General features: G+C 26.2%; 1 protein-coding gene across 2 annotated transcripts; it reads right to left on the bottom strand.

Moving 5' to 3' along the window:
• Positions 1 to 229: 229 nt before the first annotated feature.
• On the bottom strand, positions 230 to 12641 carry LOC145833733 (transmembrane protein 184C-like). Of its 2 annotated transcripts, none has more exons than XM_082940892.1 (10): positions 12560 to 12641; positions 12040 to 12182; positions 10459 to 10626; positions 9428 to 9580; positions 8942 to 9066; positions 6597 to 6690; positions 4788 to 4900; positions 4026 to 4138; positions 2173 to 2328; positions 230 to 1421 (listed from the first exon to the last, which is right to left on the bottom strand). In XM_082940892.1, exons 1-10 carry the CDS (start codon positions 12579 to 12581, stop codon positions 1207 to 1209), a joined length of 1302 nt encoding a protein of 433 aa, XP_082797018.1. In that variant the 5' UTR covers positions 12582 to 12641; the 3' UTR covers positions 230 to 1206. The 2 variants fall into 2 exon arrangements, with proteins under 2 accessions (XP_082797018.1, XP_082797017.1); XM_082940891.1 differs by having other exon boundaries at positions 230 to 1424.
• Positions 12642 to 20787: the final 8146 nt, after the last annotated feature.

Below are 20787 nucleotides of genomic sequence, written 5' to 3' on the forward strand. Positions count from 1 at the left end.
TAGTTACTAAGTGAAAGTAGTAAAGTTAATTTAAACCTTTTTTTTACTCAAAATAAATTTTGTGACTACTGTTTTACGACAGACAAAAAGCTAAAGATAAAAATTGTAAAATACAGACACAAAAGAAAACTTTTGTAAACTTTTCAAAAATAAGTACAAACATCTAAAAAAATGAGATCACCACTTCATGAAACGAGAGATAACAATTCTTAACTTTAAAAACAGACACTTAAAATTTAAAGTACAATGTTTCACTATACAAAAGTGAGTTCGGGATAAAAACTTAAAATATGTTGTAAATGTTTTTTATTTTTCAATTCTTTGAGTACTTGAAAAAAATCAATCACATCATAAGCTGATAACTAGTTACAACATACTATAAACGAACTTTAATGAAATGTTTACAATCATGTAAATACTATTTTAATTTGTAAACATTAATTGTAAGATAGGTTAAACATAGAAAACAACAAAGTTACGTGCGAAATGATAATCCGGTGGTTGTTTTAAATTGTATATTAATGCACGATTTATGCAGTTTTTCAGAATGCTACAAAAGTCATGGCAGGAAAACTGTTTGAAAACAGGCTGTGGTAGGGGTTTGGGCAACGTGCGACCCTCGGGTCGGATTACGCCGTCGGAATAAAATGACCAGCTAAATCAACGAACATTGAAAGTTACTAAGTAAATAGAACTTGTAAGGTTATAGTACTAATGTTTACAAATTTAAGTGGAGTCCGGCCCGCGATAGATAAATCAGCGGCCCATGTAAATCTGACCAGCTAGATCTAATTTTGACACTTACACTGTGCATTCCGGTTTTAAAACGAAGAGAGCTAAAAAGAGGTCGCAACTTACGGAAGTTTTGAAACTTACACTAGATAAAGTAAAATATAAAAGGTCACACACAATTAGTTTTTTTTGAAGAAATGAATTATTTTGTAAATTGGATAAAAAATTAAACGCTCCGGCCCGCCAACGACAAAATTTTTCCACACCTGGCACGCCGGCTAAAAAAGTTGCCCACCCCTAGGTTAAAAGATAAAAATAATTTAGGATTTTCATGAAAAAACAAGCAATGATTTAAATATAAAAACTGCTTTATAAGTATCTAAAAAACTAATGGAAAAAATAATGTACAACAACTAAAAAGAACAAGATGTTTAAATTAAACATTATTTTTTTCAAATTTTGAGCAAACATAAATTATTTATCATCGCTGTCATACTTGAAATCCGGGATGTGATCCTCGGTGACATTCTGGGAGGAGGTGCTGTTGCTAAGCAACCTGCTTGTTTCGTCACGATCGTTGCTAATCAACTTTCTTGTTTCGTCACAGTCGATGAGCGGATCATCTGTGTCATGTGACGTCACAGTTGATTTTTTCTTCTTCTGTCGCCACGGGGCCTTCTGACGACCTTCTTCTGGTTTATGAACATTATTTTAATATTAATTTGTTTAGTTTTAATTTATTTACTTCACATTATTTTAATGTTCCTGCTATACAGTTATTTGTCTTAAATAAAAAGATTGCTCAATTTACTGAAATGTAAAGAGCTTATATAAATAGAGATGTGCAAATTAAATATTTTATTTACAACTAGGATTTGGTAAGAAAAAAAAAGGCGACCTCTTCAAGTAAAACAAAATAGTAAACTGCCAATTAATAGAAACAGTTTACTATTTTATTTATACTAGAAGAGGTCGCAATTTTTTTGTTACCGAAACCTGGTTGTAAATAAAATACTTAATTTGCACATCTTTATTTAAATGTTCCAGCTATAAACTTAAGTTGTTTTTTTGTTTGTTGTTAAGTCTTCTTAATCTTGAATTCAAAATTCAAAACTGCTTTTTACCGCAAAAAATATTCCTGAACGCTCCTAAATTCTAGCGAATCTCTATGATTATAGGCGATTCTTAAATATTATTTTAAAGAAACAAACAACTTCAACGTTCTACACAAAAAACCAAGGTTTTGACACTTGATATTATAACTTCTTTTGAGAATATATTTGAAAGCAGTTTTGATAGAAATAAATAACTTGGTCTACACGTTTTAAATGGATCTTTTTAAACTTTATCACTTAAAAAACATTTTTCACAGCAACATTAGCGTTCTGGCAACTCTGAAAACAGATGCGTCAAACAAATATAAACACAACTTAAACGTACCGACGGTCCTCCTGACTTGGTGCGTGACGTCATTGGTGACGTCACTGACGTCGAACATGTCGTGGATGGACCGGTACCACGGAACGTTGTGATTGGTCAGTTTGTACGGCTCGTGAGTGAACGTGAAGTGGTGGGCAATGGCCGCTATGAACATCTCTGTGAATATAATACAAAAGTACATAAAACAGAAAAAGTGTTGAAATCATATTATTTAAGTTGAAAATCTTTGTATAATAAACATTAGAAAATTATAATAAATGGCAAGAAGTTTTAAAAGTGTGTTATGAATTTTTTTTTAGCAAACCCTTAAGCAAAACAATACCGTGTGGCTCATTAGTTATTTTAAAATAAATATTTTTTTATTGTTTAGCTTTTCTACGAACTTAAATTAAAAATACACTCCTATACATCAAAGAACTAACATGTTGCAAACACACGACTATTTATACTTTGAACTGATTACAAACAACTAAAGGAAAAAACTTAAATGTATTTCAAGATCTTAAAAATATTATTTTAGAGATATCGCTGAAAAGTGCATTAAACATGCAATAAAAAAAACACATGACCATTAAATATTCAACAGCGCAATACATTGACGATTTATTGCGAACCACGCATTTCGTTATATTGCTCGTTTGATTGTTTTGTTATATTTCAAGTGACTCGTCAAGAACTTATTACTTTAATATTTATTTATGTAATTTGAGACGGTATTCAAATTAATGGCTTTTAAATTAAGTTTTAAAAAATCTCGTCAAATTTTCTTTTAAATTTTGATTGGTACATAAACTAACTATCAGTTTGTTTTAATTTTTTCAAAAACGCTTTTCATCAAGACCTTTATTAAAATAAATTAGATATAAATGCAGCTTAAGAACATCATTTAAATCAATGCAAAAATTATAAAACCATAAGTGCTGTACCTATGAAACTTAAAAAACAATGTAATTAACTAAGAATGAAAGACCGTAACTTAAAAATTGTCATATGTAAAGCTATAAGAAACAAAAAATCCACTTTGTGTTCTAAAAAAAATTTATTATAAAAACTTTAACGTCGCAAAAAATATTTTTAACTGTTTGACACAAAAAAATCCCAGCATGCGTAATGATTAGCAATATGTATCAGCATTGTACGGCAATACGGAATAAAATCAATAAGCGTCTGCTTTGCTGCGCATAAACAATTTTATATGGGGAAAACAAACATGGCTTACGTAAAATATCTGCTTGCATATGCCTTTGAGAATTTAGAAACATTTTTCTATTAGAGTATGTTTGTAGTATTGAACATGTTGCAAACTACAACATCACTGAAAACAGAAAGTTGATTAAACATAAAACAAATGCCGTGAACGTTTTTTTTTTAATTGTAAACTTAAAAAAAATAATTAAAGACTAGTACTCTAAGTAGGACATTTTCTAACTGTTGTTTTTTAAAACTGAACTTATATCGATTGTTTAAAATCATAATAAATAACGTAATTTTTTCTTTTAATTATAAAACTTAAAAAATATTTTTAGACTATTCATTTTAAGTAAACCTTTTTTAACTATTGTCTTTTTACATAATACATAGTAAAATTTATACGTATAGGCAAGCTAATATTATACACTAGTTATGGTGCTTGTAAAAAACACTTTGAAAAATTTTACATATAAGACAAATCACAAATTAGCTGGCTTTTAGAAACTTTTATACGGACTTATAAATTTTTTTAGAAAAAACTTAAAACGACCGAAAAATGAAGTGTTTATTTTAAGTTTAAACACAAGATACCACCAAAATCGCAACAACCGTTTTATATCTAAAGTGGTTTCATGTTTACTTCTGAATGGCGAAGTGCTTACCGAAACAAATGAGCAGGTCTTGCAGGCCGTTGGCAAGCTCCGTTTTCGAGTTCCAGCCCCACGCAGTGTTCAGGTCAATCAGGGCGACCACTATCGCTATCACCACTCCTTGCCTGGTGAATTTAATATAAAAAGTGTTGTAAGATTTGCTGAGCAGAAAACTTCTGATTTTAATTAAAGAGTACCGTTTTAAAAATGGTGCGTTAAATTGTTAGTAACGGTTGCCTATCTTATTAGTTTTTTAAATGTAACCATGTTGAGCTAATGTATTTTTTTTCACACACACAGTCAGATATTTAAGTTACTGCAAGTTTAGTTAAGTTTAAAGACAATTTGGAAGAACTGAAAACTACTCTCTGAAAATAAAAATAAACAATTTTTATTTCTAACACTGCTACACAATTTAAAGTATTAGTTTTAAAGTGTAAAACGTTCAAATGATAACGCGGTATCGATTTAGTATAACTTAAAATTAAATCTAGAAAACAACTTAAAAACATTGGTAGGAGTTTCGAATAAAAGTAAGAATATACTTTATTGTCATCGTAGAAATAAATAATATAAGAAACTCGAAAATATTTATCATTAAATATACATTGTTCAAACAGACTTCAAAAAAGTTTTAAAATAAAAAAAATACAAACAACAAACTTCTTAGTAAAAACTTCTCTCCTAATACAAAAAAAATCACTCATTAGCACGGAAAGACAATTTAACTTGTAACTAAGTTTTAAGAAGACTGCAGTTTCAATGAGAACTAACCAGAATGATGCGAAAACGACCATTTTGACGCAAATAAACTTTCCAATGGGTTTGATTGGTTTCAGTTCTTCCGCAGTTGCTTGATACAGCATCATCAGTGAATACAATGCCCACTGTTGTTATTTATTAAAAATAAGCAAAATAGTTAAAAAATGAAAGACAAACTCTAAAAAAGTGTTAGGAAACGCCTTTCTGTGCTTGACTACAATAAAGCATTTTAGACTTTGCTTAAACTAAAAATATGCTGTGTAGGGCGTTTTAAGTAAAGCTAAACTACTTTTAGAAAAACATTGATAATATTTTACTAAGTTTTTATAGTTATTTCAATTTAAAGTTTATGATTTTCTTAAAACATAATGGCTAGGTAAAAACTTATTATTTAATATCATGATGGTAAGTTACAAAGTGAATTTAAAAATAAAAGGAGTTATGTTGATAGACAGCAATAATGAATTTAAAATTAATCCTTATCATATCAGTCAAAATCAATATGGCTGCAATAAGAAAAGTAAAACATATAAAAACAAACCTAAAATAAGGTAGAGATTATAAAACTTGTTTCTAAAGTTTCCAAATACATGTTTTTTTAATTAACATAATACAACTAACTTTTATAATACAGTAAATGTGCAGCACAACCAACAGGTGGTTATGAATCCCCACTTTGTAAACTTTAGTGTTTTAAAAGCTCAAGTTCTGTTGTGTAAAAGTTTCAAGTCTTCACTTGATTTATAAACTTTTGACATCAAAAACTGACTGCATAAAAATAAACTTAACACCGTTTTGTAATAGTAGGCTGAGGCTGAAACTTTAATATATTTTCAGAATATGCTTTTATTTATTTTATCACAAAACAAAAGTACTTAGCTAGGTTCAACAGGTTTAATTTAAATTCAAAAGTTCAACGTACACTTTTATAAAACTTAAAAGCTAATACCACCAAATCATGAACAGTATTAAGGCTTTATATTAAGGCCATAGGGGTCCAACACTTTTTTTACAAAAAATGACTTTGGTATTTAGATGAAAGCTTCAAATACAAACTACAAGCCAGTTTTAAAAAATTAAAAAATATCATATAACTTTTGATATATTTCATTTTTTGTAAAAAGTTTCCAATACAAACGTATGGACCGCAAATTTTTTGGGGTCAATTTTCTAGGATATTTAAAAAACCACTAAAAATATATCTTCTCCTTCATTTTTCAAGCAATTTTCTTTAAATTTTTAGGAAATGTTCCTTACATTAAAAGAAAAGAAATTTACTTATAAATTTGAATACTTTAAAAAAATAAAAACTATATGACAAAAATTAAAAAAAAAATGCTCTTTTTTTAAAGGTGTTTTTACTTAAATTTTTTTAAGTCTATGATAACGTTTTTTTGTTATTGTACAAAGATTAGACTGTAAAAGTTTGAAGATTGTTGCTTGAAAAATGTAGGAAGAGATTTATTTTAAATAAAATAGTCTTTTTTCGTGGTTTTAGTTTTCCCTTCCCATAAGGAACCTATTATGCGGCCCGACTTTGACGGGTCATATCTCAAAAACTGATTTGAGTTTTTTTAAACGGTAAAAAGCAACTTGAAGCTTAGTAAAAACTCAATAAAATAAGATCAACTTGTAAAAAACATGGCTTCCCAGTTTGAGAGTGGGTATCTTTTTTAAGACATGTACAAAAAGTAGCAATTTATGTTTTTGACCATAACACCATAATACATACAAACTTTAAACTTTTGAGGCCTAGTACAATTTAAATAAGTGTTACGTTCTATGTTTATAGTAACAAAAAATTTATCTAAATTTACTAACAACTTGTGATAAATTGTTAATTATGAGAATCCACAGCCAAGCATATTTGAAATCGAACTCGCCTTCATGGTAAATATCCACTATTTGACATATACTGTAAAAATCATTATTATTATTACATAAATATATATTTTCTAATTAAACAGAATTTGTTAACGCTGTTCCAAAAAAGTTTAAATATGACAATGAACTAAAGTTTGCTAACTGCAAAAACATATATCCAGTGTAGTATACCTTTAATTTCAAAACTTTACCATAAAAGATTTTGTTCAACAAAATCGCAACAATATACTAATGCTAACATTAAAAAGAACTCGAAAGTTTGTTTGAAAACTTAGAAAAAATCATACCAAAGTATTGTTTTGATATAATAGTTTGATGTATAAAGTGAAATTTTATTGTTAAACTGGTATTAATAGTTTAGGGAAAAACTATAAATAGAAATAAATAAATAAATTTAATAAATTTGACAAACTTGTAATGATTAGATATTAAAAAGAGCCATAAAAAATAGTTTCTAAATAAAATGGATTATAAATTGATCAGGGTTGCCACTGGTTTTTGAGAATTTTTTTTCAGGTTTTCTGAATTTCTTCTAGGTTTTTGAAAGTACACGTTTTTGGGTCTATTTTTAATCTAAAGTTAAGTTGAAGGTTTAAAACTGTGTTAAGTAGTATAACAACATTAAAAAGATACTATTAAGCTACAACAAATTTGTTTAAAAAAAAAAAATTAGTAATGACAATTTTTTTATATCTATTTTATAGATTTTTTATGTCAAATAAAAATTTTACTACTTTACATGTAAATAAAGATGTGCGACATGTGAAAATTGCTTAAAATCCCAGGTTTTTTAGTGATTTTTGTTCAAAATTCAAGGTTTTACAGATTTTTTTCAAAATTTCTCAAATTCCATTTTCCAGGTAAAGTGACAACCCTGATTAATAAATACAGGGTTGCCACTTGTTTTTTCAAAAATTTTTTCAGGTTTTTCAAATTTCTTCCAGGTTTTTAAAAAGACATATTTTTGCATTTATTTTTAGTTTAAAGTTAAATTTAAGGTAAGAAACTGTGTTAAATAGTATAAAATGATTTAAAAGGTACTTTAAAGCTACTTAAAACGTGTTTTTTAATAAAAAAATTTTTGGTGATGACAAAAATTTTTATCTGTATGATAAATTTTTTAAGTCAAACTGAAATTTTACTACTAAACATGTTAAAAATCCTAAAAATTCCAGATTTTTCCAGGTTTTTTGTTAAAAATTCCAGGTTTTTCAAGGTTTTTTTAAGTTTCTTAAATTCCAGGTTTTTCCAGGTTATTTTTGCCTAAATTGTCAAATTCCTGGTTTTTCCAGGATTCCAGGTAAAGTGGCAACCCTGTAAATAAAACTTTGAACATAACACCTTAATAAATAAAACAAAAAATAATTAACAGTAGTTATGTAAATCAATAAACTATTCAAAAACTAGTTCATACAAAAGTATAAAAAACCTACGATTTTTAAATACTAAACACTTTAAGATCAATTATTATCTATGAAATTTTTTTAATTCAATTATATTTTCAATTTATACGGTAAAAGTTTTATATCCATTAAAGTGCGCTTATCAAGACTTAATTGATCAGTAAGAAAAAATCTTTAACTTTAAGCAGTATGTAAAAAAAATAAAGATTCTAGGTTTAAAAACTAGTTTACTTTATATATGAAGTGCAGATCTATTTAAATATCTGCAAAAGTTAAAAAATAACTATCCGAATTAAACTTTTTATAACTACGCAAAGTTAATATTTGAGACACTTTAGTTCATGAGCAAAGACTAATATATTATTCATCTGTCAGAAGTAGCTTGTAGCGTAATGCAATCTTTATTTATGAGACTTGAAATACTTTAAAGAAATTGTATAAAAATGATTACTTACAACTACAATAAATCTTAGTATTTTACAATAACATCTTATCTCATTTAAACATTTGTTGGTGTTCGCAAACAACAGTAAGTATAAGTCTATAAGTTAAAATAAAACAACATGTTATACTTAAAACGTTGGTTAGTAGCTAAATGATAGTAAACAACAGATTAAAATAAAAAAGCTTGAATTTTCAGTTTAAAGTATAAAAAACAAGTGAACGATTTCATAGTGTTATTAAAAATAGTTACTCAAAAGTGCAGATTACTTTGTACCGCGTAATTTTACACCATGCTTTATCTTTGTTGCAGATACCGCCTTTTCAAATGCGCTGAACCGACTTTAGGTAAAATACAAACGTACTCGCTGTGATTAAATTTAAATCGAAAACAAGTGAATTTTGAAATACAAGCTTCGCAACCAACACCGTACTAACAATGAAACGATCGTGGTGACGGGCCTGATGAGCGTGTACTGGAGAACGCCTTGCTGGCATCTTTGCACGTAAACGTCGCCCATTTCCCAGTGGGGTAGGAAACAGAAGGGAAACAAGTGGCTGACCTGTGTAAAAAAAATAATGTTTCACTGCGATTGGTGAATTGCAAGTCTTATCTAATCTAAGCATTCAGTATCATTAGTGTAAAAAAAAATCCAAACTATGCATTGAGTTGTTTTTTGAATGAAAACCAGACATAACTGTTTACAAATGGTTTCTTTAAATTTAAACGCAAGTTCCACAAAAAAACTTTATATAACTTCAAACCGACATGAGGCTTGCTTTGAATATAATTAAAAAAACAATAGTAAAATAACATCGAGAAGAAAGTAGTATTTTTTACGGTCAAAACATTATTTAAAACAACAAGCAGATAAAAACGTAAAAGATATAAAAACTAAGTTTCAAGAAAGATCAAATGAATACCTGGGGCTTGCTGCGAATGGTGCCCGCGAGCTCGTACTTCTGCGCGAGGTAGTTCAGTATGTACGCCATAAAGTTGTAGATGACGTACGCCTCGTAGCACTCCCGGAACGTGTCCAGGTATATGGCCGCCGGCGGAAACTTCACTGCGAACCACTGAAATGTAAAATGTGTCGCGCGTGAAAATTGGCATGTTTTGTTTGAGCTGTGCGTCAAAAGCAATGTTTTGCGCGACAAACCTCAACGTGGAAACTCTCAATGAAACCAAATAAGTGCAAGTAATTGCCTCGAATGATTGTTTTCAAAATGAAAAAATTACAAACTTGTTCGACTTATGTGGTCAGCAAACCAAGGCCGGTGGGCTGAATCATGCTCGCGATGTTTGTTAAATTTTGAAAAAACTAAGTATATTAAAGCAGAGTTTTTGTGTACAAACGCTTTAACACATGCTTACTTGGTAAAAAAATTTCACTTTACAGCAGATTTTCAAAACCGCATAACCACAAAAAATGAAAAATATACAAAAACTAACTACACTATAATGCTCGAAATTAATTGGTGTTACTGTTAATTTATCAATAATATAGTTTTTTTAATTAATCACAAACAGAATCGCACCTAAAAATGATAGATTGACATTAAGCTCATATGAGTATGGGATTTGTTTTTAAAGAATTCTAACATTGGATTATAAACTAAAGCTTAAAGAAAACTGGAACTTAGATTTATTTAATATAAAAAATAATAAGTAGATTTATAAATAATATTTTTGGTAAAAATTTCTAATACAAACACAGACTACAATTTTTCATTGTTAATTTTCTTGATGATTTAAAAACTCACTAAAAATTGTTTTAATTGTAAATTGTATTTAAATTTTATTTTTTGAACTAGTAAATTCAATTTTCCAATAAAAAATTTTTAAACAGTTTTATAAAACATTAGTGCTATAATTTAAAAAACTAATATATAAAATTTTCTATAAAAAACAAAAAAGGAAAGTTTTATGAAAAAAAATCACACGGCAAACAAACGCTGTCAATGGCGTATATGGGGACCATCCACAGTATTCTGAGTATCGGTTTCTGCAGGTCCGGCTGGGTGAAGTGAACGAGGTGGTTGACCATCGTCCACAGCGATATCGGGATCGTCATGACGAGAAACAGTGCCGCTACGAAGTACGCATACTGATGCGGGTTGGCCTGGTAAAAAAAAATAAAGTTCATATTAAACAGTTGTATTTGAGTAGGATATATGTTGTAAGTTAGGATCTCATTAATGGTGATTACTAACTGAATGAAACATTGCTTGATAAATAAATTCATGCATTAATAAAATTGTACTGATTTAACAGGAGAAGTTTTCATCATTTACAAAACTTTAAAATAAATTAATTTTAAATAGTTACAAATTTTCAATTGATAGACTAGTCATTTATGTTTGTTAAACATGTTCATAAAATGTAATTTCTTGACAGAGGAAATTAACATTTAAAACAATTCTAAGTGACTTACTATACAGTAAAGGAGTGGAACATGAATTTAAAACATTAAATAGTTTTTATTTAATTTCATCAAAACAAAACGAAAATACTGTTAAACAAATCAATTTGTAGTGTACAAAAAGTTATACATGTTGTAACTGTCAGACACAATAAAAAGTTTACTTATACTAAATATACGGACAGAAAATCATAGGTATTCTCAAAAGGTGTTTTTATTTAATTATTAACTTTAACTTTCTAACTAATTCAGGAGTAGAAAACCCGCATTCAAAGTATTAATTTTAATCAAATATTTATAATTTTTTTCTTCAATAAGAACTATTTTAATATACTACTGTATTATTTTTAAACTAATATGTTCCAAAACATACTTTTTTGTCAAAAACCTTGGCAAAAAACCGTCTTTTCGAGCTATTTTAGTTTATTAGTTTTAGAGGCAGCCAACCCCAGATCTAACATGTAGAAGGTGTACAAAATTTATTAAGTATTAGACATTTTTTCTTTGATTTTGATAGATGAAAATAAAACAGGATAAACATAAATTAAGGTTAGCTAATAGTTGTAAATAAATGTTTAAAATTTATAACTAAAAGGTTACAATTACTACAAAAAAGCAGTGAAATACAACTCAAGTAACATAATTATAATGTTTTTAAGCACTGTAAATAACTTTTACCAACCAAACACTTACTTATTTGTAATTTTTATCAAATTAAAAGATATACCATAATTTTTTTATGGACTTGTTTGTTAACTTTTAAAGAAAAATAAAAGATAAAACACAAACAAAACTTTTGATTAAAATGTTGAAACAGTTAACAACCATTTTGTTTACATTTAGCAAACTTTCAAATTTATTGAAAAGGTAATTAAGTAAATTATTGAAATTTATATTTGCAGTAGAAATTTATTTTACAACATTTCTTTTTCTTTGGTAGCAGCACCGAAACATATGTAAAAAATATGTAAAATATTGAAACATTTATTTCACATAAAGCGTACAAAAATCAATTATTTTTATTTCGTTATTAGTTATGAAAAAAGTTAGTTTAAATAAAAAATAAAACACTACACAAACATAAAACAAACAACTTCATAGCCTAATCACAACCTGGTTTCTGTACAAATCGATGCACAAGAAGGGCAAGCCAACGAGCAGTGTTGCTGAGTAGAGCAAGACAACAACCGGCTTGATCCAAAACCTCCATCCTCTCAAGCGGCTCAAACTGCTGCTGCCACTTTCAGATGACCCTTCTGTTAACATGTCATTTTTGTTGTTGTTAATATTTAGTCATGTTATTGTTAATTTAGTTTTTTATATGAAGAACAAGGTTTTTTGCAAAGTGCTATGTTGTATTAGTTTTTTAAGTATTGTAATTCAGCTTTCAAGGTACTTGTAGTTTTCTAAAGAAAAATCTTAGTGTTTTAATTGTAGAGAGAAATAGTTTATGTGCTTTTCAATTTAGTTTACACTTGCACTTATCAAACTAAAAAACTTTACAAACTAATTTGTTTGAAACGAAATAATTTATAAACTTTAAAACAGCATAGGAAAAGATTTAATAAAATGAACAATGGCTTTTTAAAAGATAAAGATTTCAAATAACAACTTAATACACATTTACTCCTACCTTCTAATGTTTCATTTTCCATTTACAGTTCTACTTTTAGCAAAAATTAAAAACAAAGATTAGCTTCGTCAAAAATTAAGCTGTAAATAATTAACAGTTAATACTAATCTTACACTAAGAATCAATTTTTTACTTGAAAACATTAATATAAATTTGTTTCATATGTAATGATAACAAAAAATATCTGGTAAGGTTTACTAAAATTAGCTTTTTAATAAACTAAAAAACAAATTTAAAATCTCAATTTACTTCAAAGCCATTTTAAACTTAAATTTTTTGTTTGATAAAAAAAAAGCTTAAACAAGTTTTAAGCCTTTAAGGTAAATTTTTTGGTCAATCAATAATTGTCATATGTTAGATTTATTTAGAGATCTTTGAAAATAAATTAAGAAATTCTATTGTCAGTGCATTAGTTTGATTTTATATCCCCTTGTTAGATAAAAACAGTTTTTTAATTAACTTTTAGTTTGTAAGTCAGATAAATTCTGATATTTGAGAAAAACTTTAGTCTAAAATGATTAAATACTAAACAGAATTAACTTGTAAGACAATGATTTAAGTTGCATTTTTCAGCCTGTTGAAAATGTTTTCTGCAAAAAAGTAACTTTAAAAAAAGCATATTATGAATATATAATGAACGTTTAGTTTACATATTAAAAAATATTTTATACTAGCATTTATTTTATGTTATTATGATATACACACTTTACTACATAATTTATTATTTAAAACAACAATTTCTAATTTAAGCGATGTAAACCATCATTTTTATTTATTTTCATATTTTTTTAATTTTTCTTGAAAACTGCTTTACTTATTCTTTAAAGATGCAGAGGTTTGAAAATAGGGAGTTTTATGTTCTCTATCAAAAAACAAAAAAGATTTGTAAACAAAGCTATACTTGAAAAATATATAAATTTATAATTTTGAGAAAACTTACAATAAGAACTTATCTGTCAAACAAAAAGTTTTAAATCCATAGGGGTCCACCTTGCTTTTACAAGTTTATCTTATTTTGTAAAGTAGTGCTTTCAAATAATTTTACTACTTTTCATAACTAAAAACAACATGTAATACAAAGGTTGCAACTTGAGAGTTCATAAAGTTCTTTATAGAAGGCCAAACAATAAAGACTATTTTATTTAAAGTTTGTCTTCTTCAAATGTTTAAAGTCTACAACTAATATCTAAATCTTTCTACTAAATAAGTGTTTTAAGTTAAAAATCTTCTTTTTTTTTTTGTGTAAAAAAAATTTTATATTAATTTTTTTTTCCTTTGTTACATTTAAAACTAGACATATTTCAAATTACTTTTGAAACAATTCCTAACATTTTTAGGCATTTAGCTTTAAAAAGAGTTGATATTTTTTTTGTAAATATTTAAATTTCAGAGAAATTTGACATTAAAAATATAACAGACGTTTATTTGCATCAGAAACTTTTAAATAAACCAACTATATCTTGAAAGTTAACTTTAAATTTTATAATTTATAAAATGACTCATGGTTCATACAAAGTGCCATACTTTACTTATCTGAGGGCAATTAGAGTGCAGTTCTCAATAAAAACTTTATTTTTTAAAAGCTACTGCACATATATACTTTTAAAAGTTTGTATAGGTACTACTGCTGACTATTTTAAACCGCTTCTTAACTTTAAGTCTATCCAAAAAAAATTGTTTTTAATTTGTTGATTTGTACAACTATGATTTTTTTAGTTTAACATCAAAACTACTAAACATAATGACTTAAAATTAAGGAGCGGTTTTATCAAGAACTTAAGTAATACTTAAACCACATTGACCACTGGATTTTTTATAAATACTTCAAGATTTTCTGATTTTTTCTAACATTTTGAAAATACATGTTTTCCTGTCTCTGTCTAGTAGAAACATAAAATCAAGGCAAAAAAATTGAATTAGTAGTAAAAATTACTGAAAATATATTATAATGCTCTTTATATATTTTTTATAATAAATCAAATTAAAAGTAATTAACAATTTTCTTCAATGTATTATGCATTAGTTATCAAATATAATTTCATAATGTTAAATAAAATTACTGAAAATTACAGCTTTTTTGTTGATTTTTGTTTAAAATTTCTGGTTTTGCCAGGTTTTTGTCAGAAAGTATCAAGTTCTAGGTTTTTCAAAACATTTTTTCCCTAACTTTTGAATTCCATATTATTCTAAAACTTGTGCTTAAATAGCCACGTTTTAATACAAACTTTTATAACTATATATGCAGCAACTTGCCCGAAAAAAATTCAGGTTTTCAACCCCAGCATCTGAGAAGAAGTGTATCATAAAGCTTTGTATAGCAGATAACTCTACTCTTTTATTTTAATTATTATAAATTTGTTAAAAATTATCAATTACCTTAAAACATAGCTAATCTTATAAAATTCAATTTAAACTATTTAATTATACTAGGGTTCCCACTAAAATTTCATAACAAATTCAAGGAAAATTTTCATAGGTTTTTGAATACTTCAAAATGTTTCTAGTTTTTAGACAGTAGAATTTTTTTTAAATCAGTTAAAACTAATGCAATCTGTGGTACTGGACATAAACAAGGACTAAAACTGGTTAGGAAAAAACTTAATTAGTGAATAAATAAAATATGTTATAAAGCTTATATAAAACTAATAGAATAAAAAATCAGCATGAAGTTTTGTAGCTTAAAAAGACTGGTTATTCATGTAACTTTTTTTAAATTATTTCCATATCTATTCTGGTTTAGAAATCTTTAGTTTAAAATTGATTTGATTATAAATGCAAAGTATTTAATACTAATGTATGTCATTACAAAATAATTTAAAAAAAACTAAAAAATAAAAATAGGTCCTATACTAGACAAAAAAGTAAAATAAAGGAAAAATCAAGTGGTTTTAGAAACTTAATAAATCAAGGGAAATCAAGTGTTTTTTAATTTTTACGAACCAAAAAAGGGAAATCATGAAAAGTAAGAGCAATGTTCAGTACACTTAAGGTAAGCTTATTTTAAAAACTGTAATGACTATGTTTTAGTAAGTTAGCTGATGTTTCTCAACATTAAAAAAACTTAAGGATTGTGAAATATAAGTTACTTGACACTTTTATAAAATTTTACTTTTTTGTAATGCTTCTAGTGTAAGAGTTGCTACTCTTCAGTTGAAAAACTACCTGAAGTGAATTTAAACTGGCTTGAATCCTTCTCATTTAATTAATCCTCTGGCGCAAAGTACTTCTACTTTGTATCCATTTTTCTTTTAAAAGAAAGAAAGAAAAATGTGAACGCTCACAACTATAGTCAATTGGTTGGTGTGGAGAAAAACCTTTTGGTCATCAAGCCTCACACCTTACATTTTATTAATTTTTTGAACAATTTTAATTTAAACAATAAAAAAGAAACTTAAGATCATTGAAAAATCAATATAATTATTAATTAACTTTTTTTCTTTTTAAAGTATTATCATTTAAGTTAACTCAAAAAGAAACTATTTTGAAAGAAGAAATTGGTGTGCACTCTTATTTATACCCATTTCTGCCAATATTGACTTGGAAACCATAGTCTACCATGGGCACCACACCGTCTCTACTCCTTAGATTTAAATTTTTGTGATCATTAATAAAAAAGGAAAGCTGTACATATATGCATTTATAATATTTGCCAAACTTATAGAAAATTAAGCAAATTTCTTAATTCTCTTATTTAAAAAAAAAGGTTTTAAAACTGAACCTTTAATGTATAAATCTCTTAAAATAAACTAAATGCATGTGGATGAAATTCATGATTTTTTATTATTATCAACCTTAAAAAGTTGGCTAAATAAAAAGTTATATTTTTAAAACACGTTCACAATTTTACTATAATATTTATCTCTAATATTTAAAATAATTGTCTTTTATCTAAGTAGGCTTAAAACAAGGTTAAAAATGATGGATCTCTTATCAAAGGATAGTTAACCATAATTTTGGTTTGACAAAGTTACTGTATGGATGGAAATAAAAGTTTGTATACTAACTAATAATGACCTTAATAGAAGCAAATTAGAAATTTATATTTTTTATTATATTAAAATATAAATATGTAAAAATATAAAACAAATTTATATCTATATTTAATACATATTTTTTCGTTTTATAGTTTAATTTTAACTGTTAAGTTTTTCTTTTCATGTTTTAGCTCGTTATAATTTTGATTAAAGTTGGGTGTGCAACTTGATGGCCAAGGGGTCTTTTTGTGTAGCCAGGTCCTTGAACCAAAAGATTTTGAGCAATTTTTCGTTTTTTTTTTTCGATTTTTTGTTCAATAAACTATTAATTATAAATACATTTGAACTTTTTCTTTTACTTTACAATGGTTTTTGTTGTAAACTTGTGATTACTATTAAGCATTAAAAACATTTATTAAGCATTATGCAAAACATGGTTATTTAAATTCCCTATGTTGTAACTTTTCTTGAAACTTTGTCGAGCAGGACTTAAAAATAGACTTAATTTAAATATGAAACGTAAAAGGTTATTAGTTTTTTTATTAATTAATTCAAAAAATTATAATTCAAATAGAGTATCCTTTTTATTGTTTTTTAAAATATAAAAGCCAAAAAATTATTTTATTTTTGACTTCTATAAATGTTGTTTTATAAAGTTACTACCAAAACAAAGACTATGTCAAATTTATAATTTAGTTATCAATTATTATAAACTTAAACTATTAAGAAAATTACTGTTATATAAATTTTTTTTAGTATCAACATAAAACTTAAATCATAAAGCTTGTAGCTTTAAAACATCTAAAGGCCAGCTTAGTTACATCCGGTGCTGTTTTTATGTGTCTGTCTTGTATATATTTTTTCGATCATTATTTTAAATTTAATACAATATATTTCAAATTTTTGTGAAAAATTATACAAATCAATTACATATAAACAAACTCAGAATAAGACTTCATATATTTATAAATTTGAATAGCATTCAACATCAAGATCGATAAAAAAAATTATTTTAAAATAAGGAAACTATGTACATCAAAGTTTTCCTACTTTACGAAAGACGACTTGGGTCCTCACAGATCGTCTTCTCCTCCAACCGATCTTCCCTGCCACGTACTTACTCTTCGCATGAGCGATCTGCTTCATCACCAGTGCGATCTGTTTCTTGTAGCTGTTGGTCTTGAGCGCTTCTTTTGTCGGCAAATAAACGTTTTTTATAATAAAAGCATGTTAAATAAAAAAAACCTTCAAGCTATTTACAACTGCTTAATAAAATCAAAAAAGATTATCTGGCACGTAAATTAATTTCAATTGCAAAAATTCAACATACTTTAGTCTTTTTAGTAAAACAACTTAATCTGTAAGCTGGAACAAACAGTTTAAATTTTAGCTTTTTAAAGCTATGGAATCCCAATATTTGTTTTAGTGATATTAGTTTTAAATCGTGTAAACGATTTAGAGCCTTTTTTATTTCATAATTTTTCTTTTTACAAAAATTTAAAACGTTGTCAAATTCTAGACTCAGACTTTCTTTGTACTAAAACTAAGCTGAAATCAGCAACAAACACATTGAAAATATAACTTTACCGTTAGACGGAAGGCTATATATTTTAGTTAAAAACAAAATCTGTTTGCGCCACTCAGTGAAAATTAATTTCAATTGAAATGTACTATTAGTACTTCTTCTATTAGTAAAATTAACATAATATAAGTTAAAAGCTTTTCATGATTTTTAGAAAAGTGTACTGTCTTTTTTTGTACTCTTTATAAAAATTCAATATTCGTTTCTACTATCTTTTTTCAAAATTTAATTATTGTGACTTAAATAGTTATAAAATCAAAGAGGTAACATCTAATATACAAAAAACAACTTAAAGTTGGCAAAAATACTCACTGTAGATAGACTGCTTTTAAAAGATGCAAAACGTTTTATTTTCAGCTCGAACAATATAGTTTTTGGTTTGCAATAGAGTATTACTTTTAAAGAATTAAAGTTTTATTGAAGCTTTAGACCATACACAACAAACAATAGAATTCAAAAAATACACTAAACATAATTACATAACTTTGTAGTGTAATGGAGAAAAATATACTTTAGAAATAGTTACAAAATAACTTTTCTGCATTAAATTGATCAAAGATACATACCGATTTTAAATAGTATTATATTTTTTTATTGAACGACAAAAAAAAATATTCAAAATGTTTAGTCTTAGGATCAAAAAACATTTTTAGGTTATCGAGTCGCACTACACAGATACCTTGTAACGCCTTGTCCAGGACATGTTGTATTTATTTTGTCAATTATTAAACATCAACTATATATTGTTTACAAAACTTTATATTTTTAAGATTAAGTTAATATTGAAAAGTATTCTCAAATTTTAAATTAATCTTACTCGGGTGACAATAAATCTTAAATGTGTTGAAGTAAAATAAAATTTACAAAACAAAAAGCTGTATGTTGTTATTATTAGTTTTTTGTAAAAATTAGTACTGGTGAAGAATAATTTTTAGAAAAACTTAAAAAAAAGTATTAAATCTATCATTTTATTTTAAAATATTTTAAATGTTAAATTTAAATAAATATAACATTTAAAATAAATACTAAAAAAAAATATAAACTTTACTATTCAAATAAGTTTAATGATATGGTATTTACAAAAATCAAACATTAAAGTTTTAGAGTAGCTTAAAGTATCTTAACATCCTTTTTAACGTGGAAATAAGTATATTTCTTTTAATTAAATGTAAAACAACTGTAAAAGTTGAATATGGTTTACTAACCTTTTAATTAGTTTTTGATTACTTATAGCTTGTACTAAAGCTTGAAAATAAATGACTAAATGAAGATATTAGACAAAATAAAGGTACAAGAACAAAAAAATTATTTAATAAGTGTTTTTATTAATAACAAAGAAAAACTTATAAAAAATATTTAACCCTCAAGGGGAGTTTTAATTTGACGCTTAATTTATATAATCGAATTACATAAGGCTACTAAATTTAGTTGGTAGTTACTTAATAGTAAATCATAATGAGCACAAAATTTACTTTTGTAAAATAAAATTTTTGTTAATAAAGGTGAATGATTATATTTTTGAAAATAAAAGATACAACGCTGTACAAACTTTTTTACAATCGTCTTTCAAATATAGAACACATGGCATTTATTTTGTGTTTCAAATATAAATTACACGGCACTTATTTTTTTTTACAAAACTTATTTCTTAAACTTCATTTACTTTGTACAGTGTAAGTTGTTTAAAATAAAAACTTTTAGGTCAAGTTAAAAAAGCAACTTTTATTAATTATTTAATGATAATTTCCGCTTAAATGCTCAACAACTTCATGCTAACTTAATTCAAACTGTATGCGTAGGCGGAGAAACGTTTACACTTTATCGTTAAAAAAATTAAAAGTTATCTATCTGAACTATACTTAAAGTGAAAACATTAAGTAGTAGATACTATAAAAGATAAAAATATAAAGTTAATTTAATTCTCAGCTTTTAGCTTTGCAAGTTTTATTTACAAATTTTAAGTTAGTTCAATTGAAAGTTAAACACAACTAATTTAGTATAAAAACACTTCTGCTTTATTGTTGGTATTTTTTTTGGGAATTTTCTACAAAGTTACACAGTATCTACCAATGATATGTGTGTAAGTTGATAAAACTAACCAAAATCGATTTTGTACATACATAAATCATGAATGTAGTCTTAAAAGGCGTATTAATGGTTATCTGTTTACAGAATTTTTAAATTTTTATAGACTAAAAATTTTAAAAGCGTAAATTTTAAATAGTTAAAATCAAATCTAAAGACATTCTAATTTAGTATAAGAAAAAATTATTTTACAGTTTAAACAAGTATACTTAGTTTTACTAGATTAGTAACCTTTTAACAGACTCGCCAAAACAAAAATGAAATGAACATAAACTACTCAATCTTTAAAAAGTTCTGTAAAAGTTTGACGATTATAAAACACTTATCTACATAGATTATTTTTTTCTTAACACATGTATCTTTTAAATAAAATGTACTATTAGATCTATAGCAGGTATATAAGAAAATAATTATGCTTAAATCTAGCTGTTCAAAAATATGATTTACAGTTGTCTAAAAATTTACAAGGGTTTATGAAACAACGAAAACTACAATAACTTTTAATGTTAATACAGTTCTTAAAGCTTCTTTATAAAGCTAAATACTTTACGGAGCTAGGTTAGAACAAATTGCCACAATTAAAAAAA

Source organism: Thalia democratica, chromosome 4, assembly GCF_965202585.1.
Source record: "Thalia democratica chromosome 4, ktThaDemo2.hap1.1, whole genome shotgun sequence".
Lineage (NCBI taxonomy): Eukaryota > Metazoa > Chordata > Thaliacea > Salpida > Salpidae > Thalia > Thalia democratica.

What these genes read in the sequence shown, in the direction of transcription:
- LOC145833733 (XM_082940891.1), bottom strand. Translation starts at nt 12,581, where the DNA reads ATGGAAAATGAAACATTAGAAG. An exon ending in TCGATTTGTACAGAAACCAG is followed by an intron (nt 10,627 to 12,039) that starts GTTGTGATTAGG and finishes TTTTTTTACCAG; the next exon opens with GCCAACCCGCATCAGTATGC. An exon ending in AGACCTGCTCATTTGTTTCG is followed by an intron (nt 2,329 to 4,025) that starts GTAAGCACTTCG and finishes TTATATTCACAG; the next exon opens with AGATGTTCATAGCGGCCATT.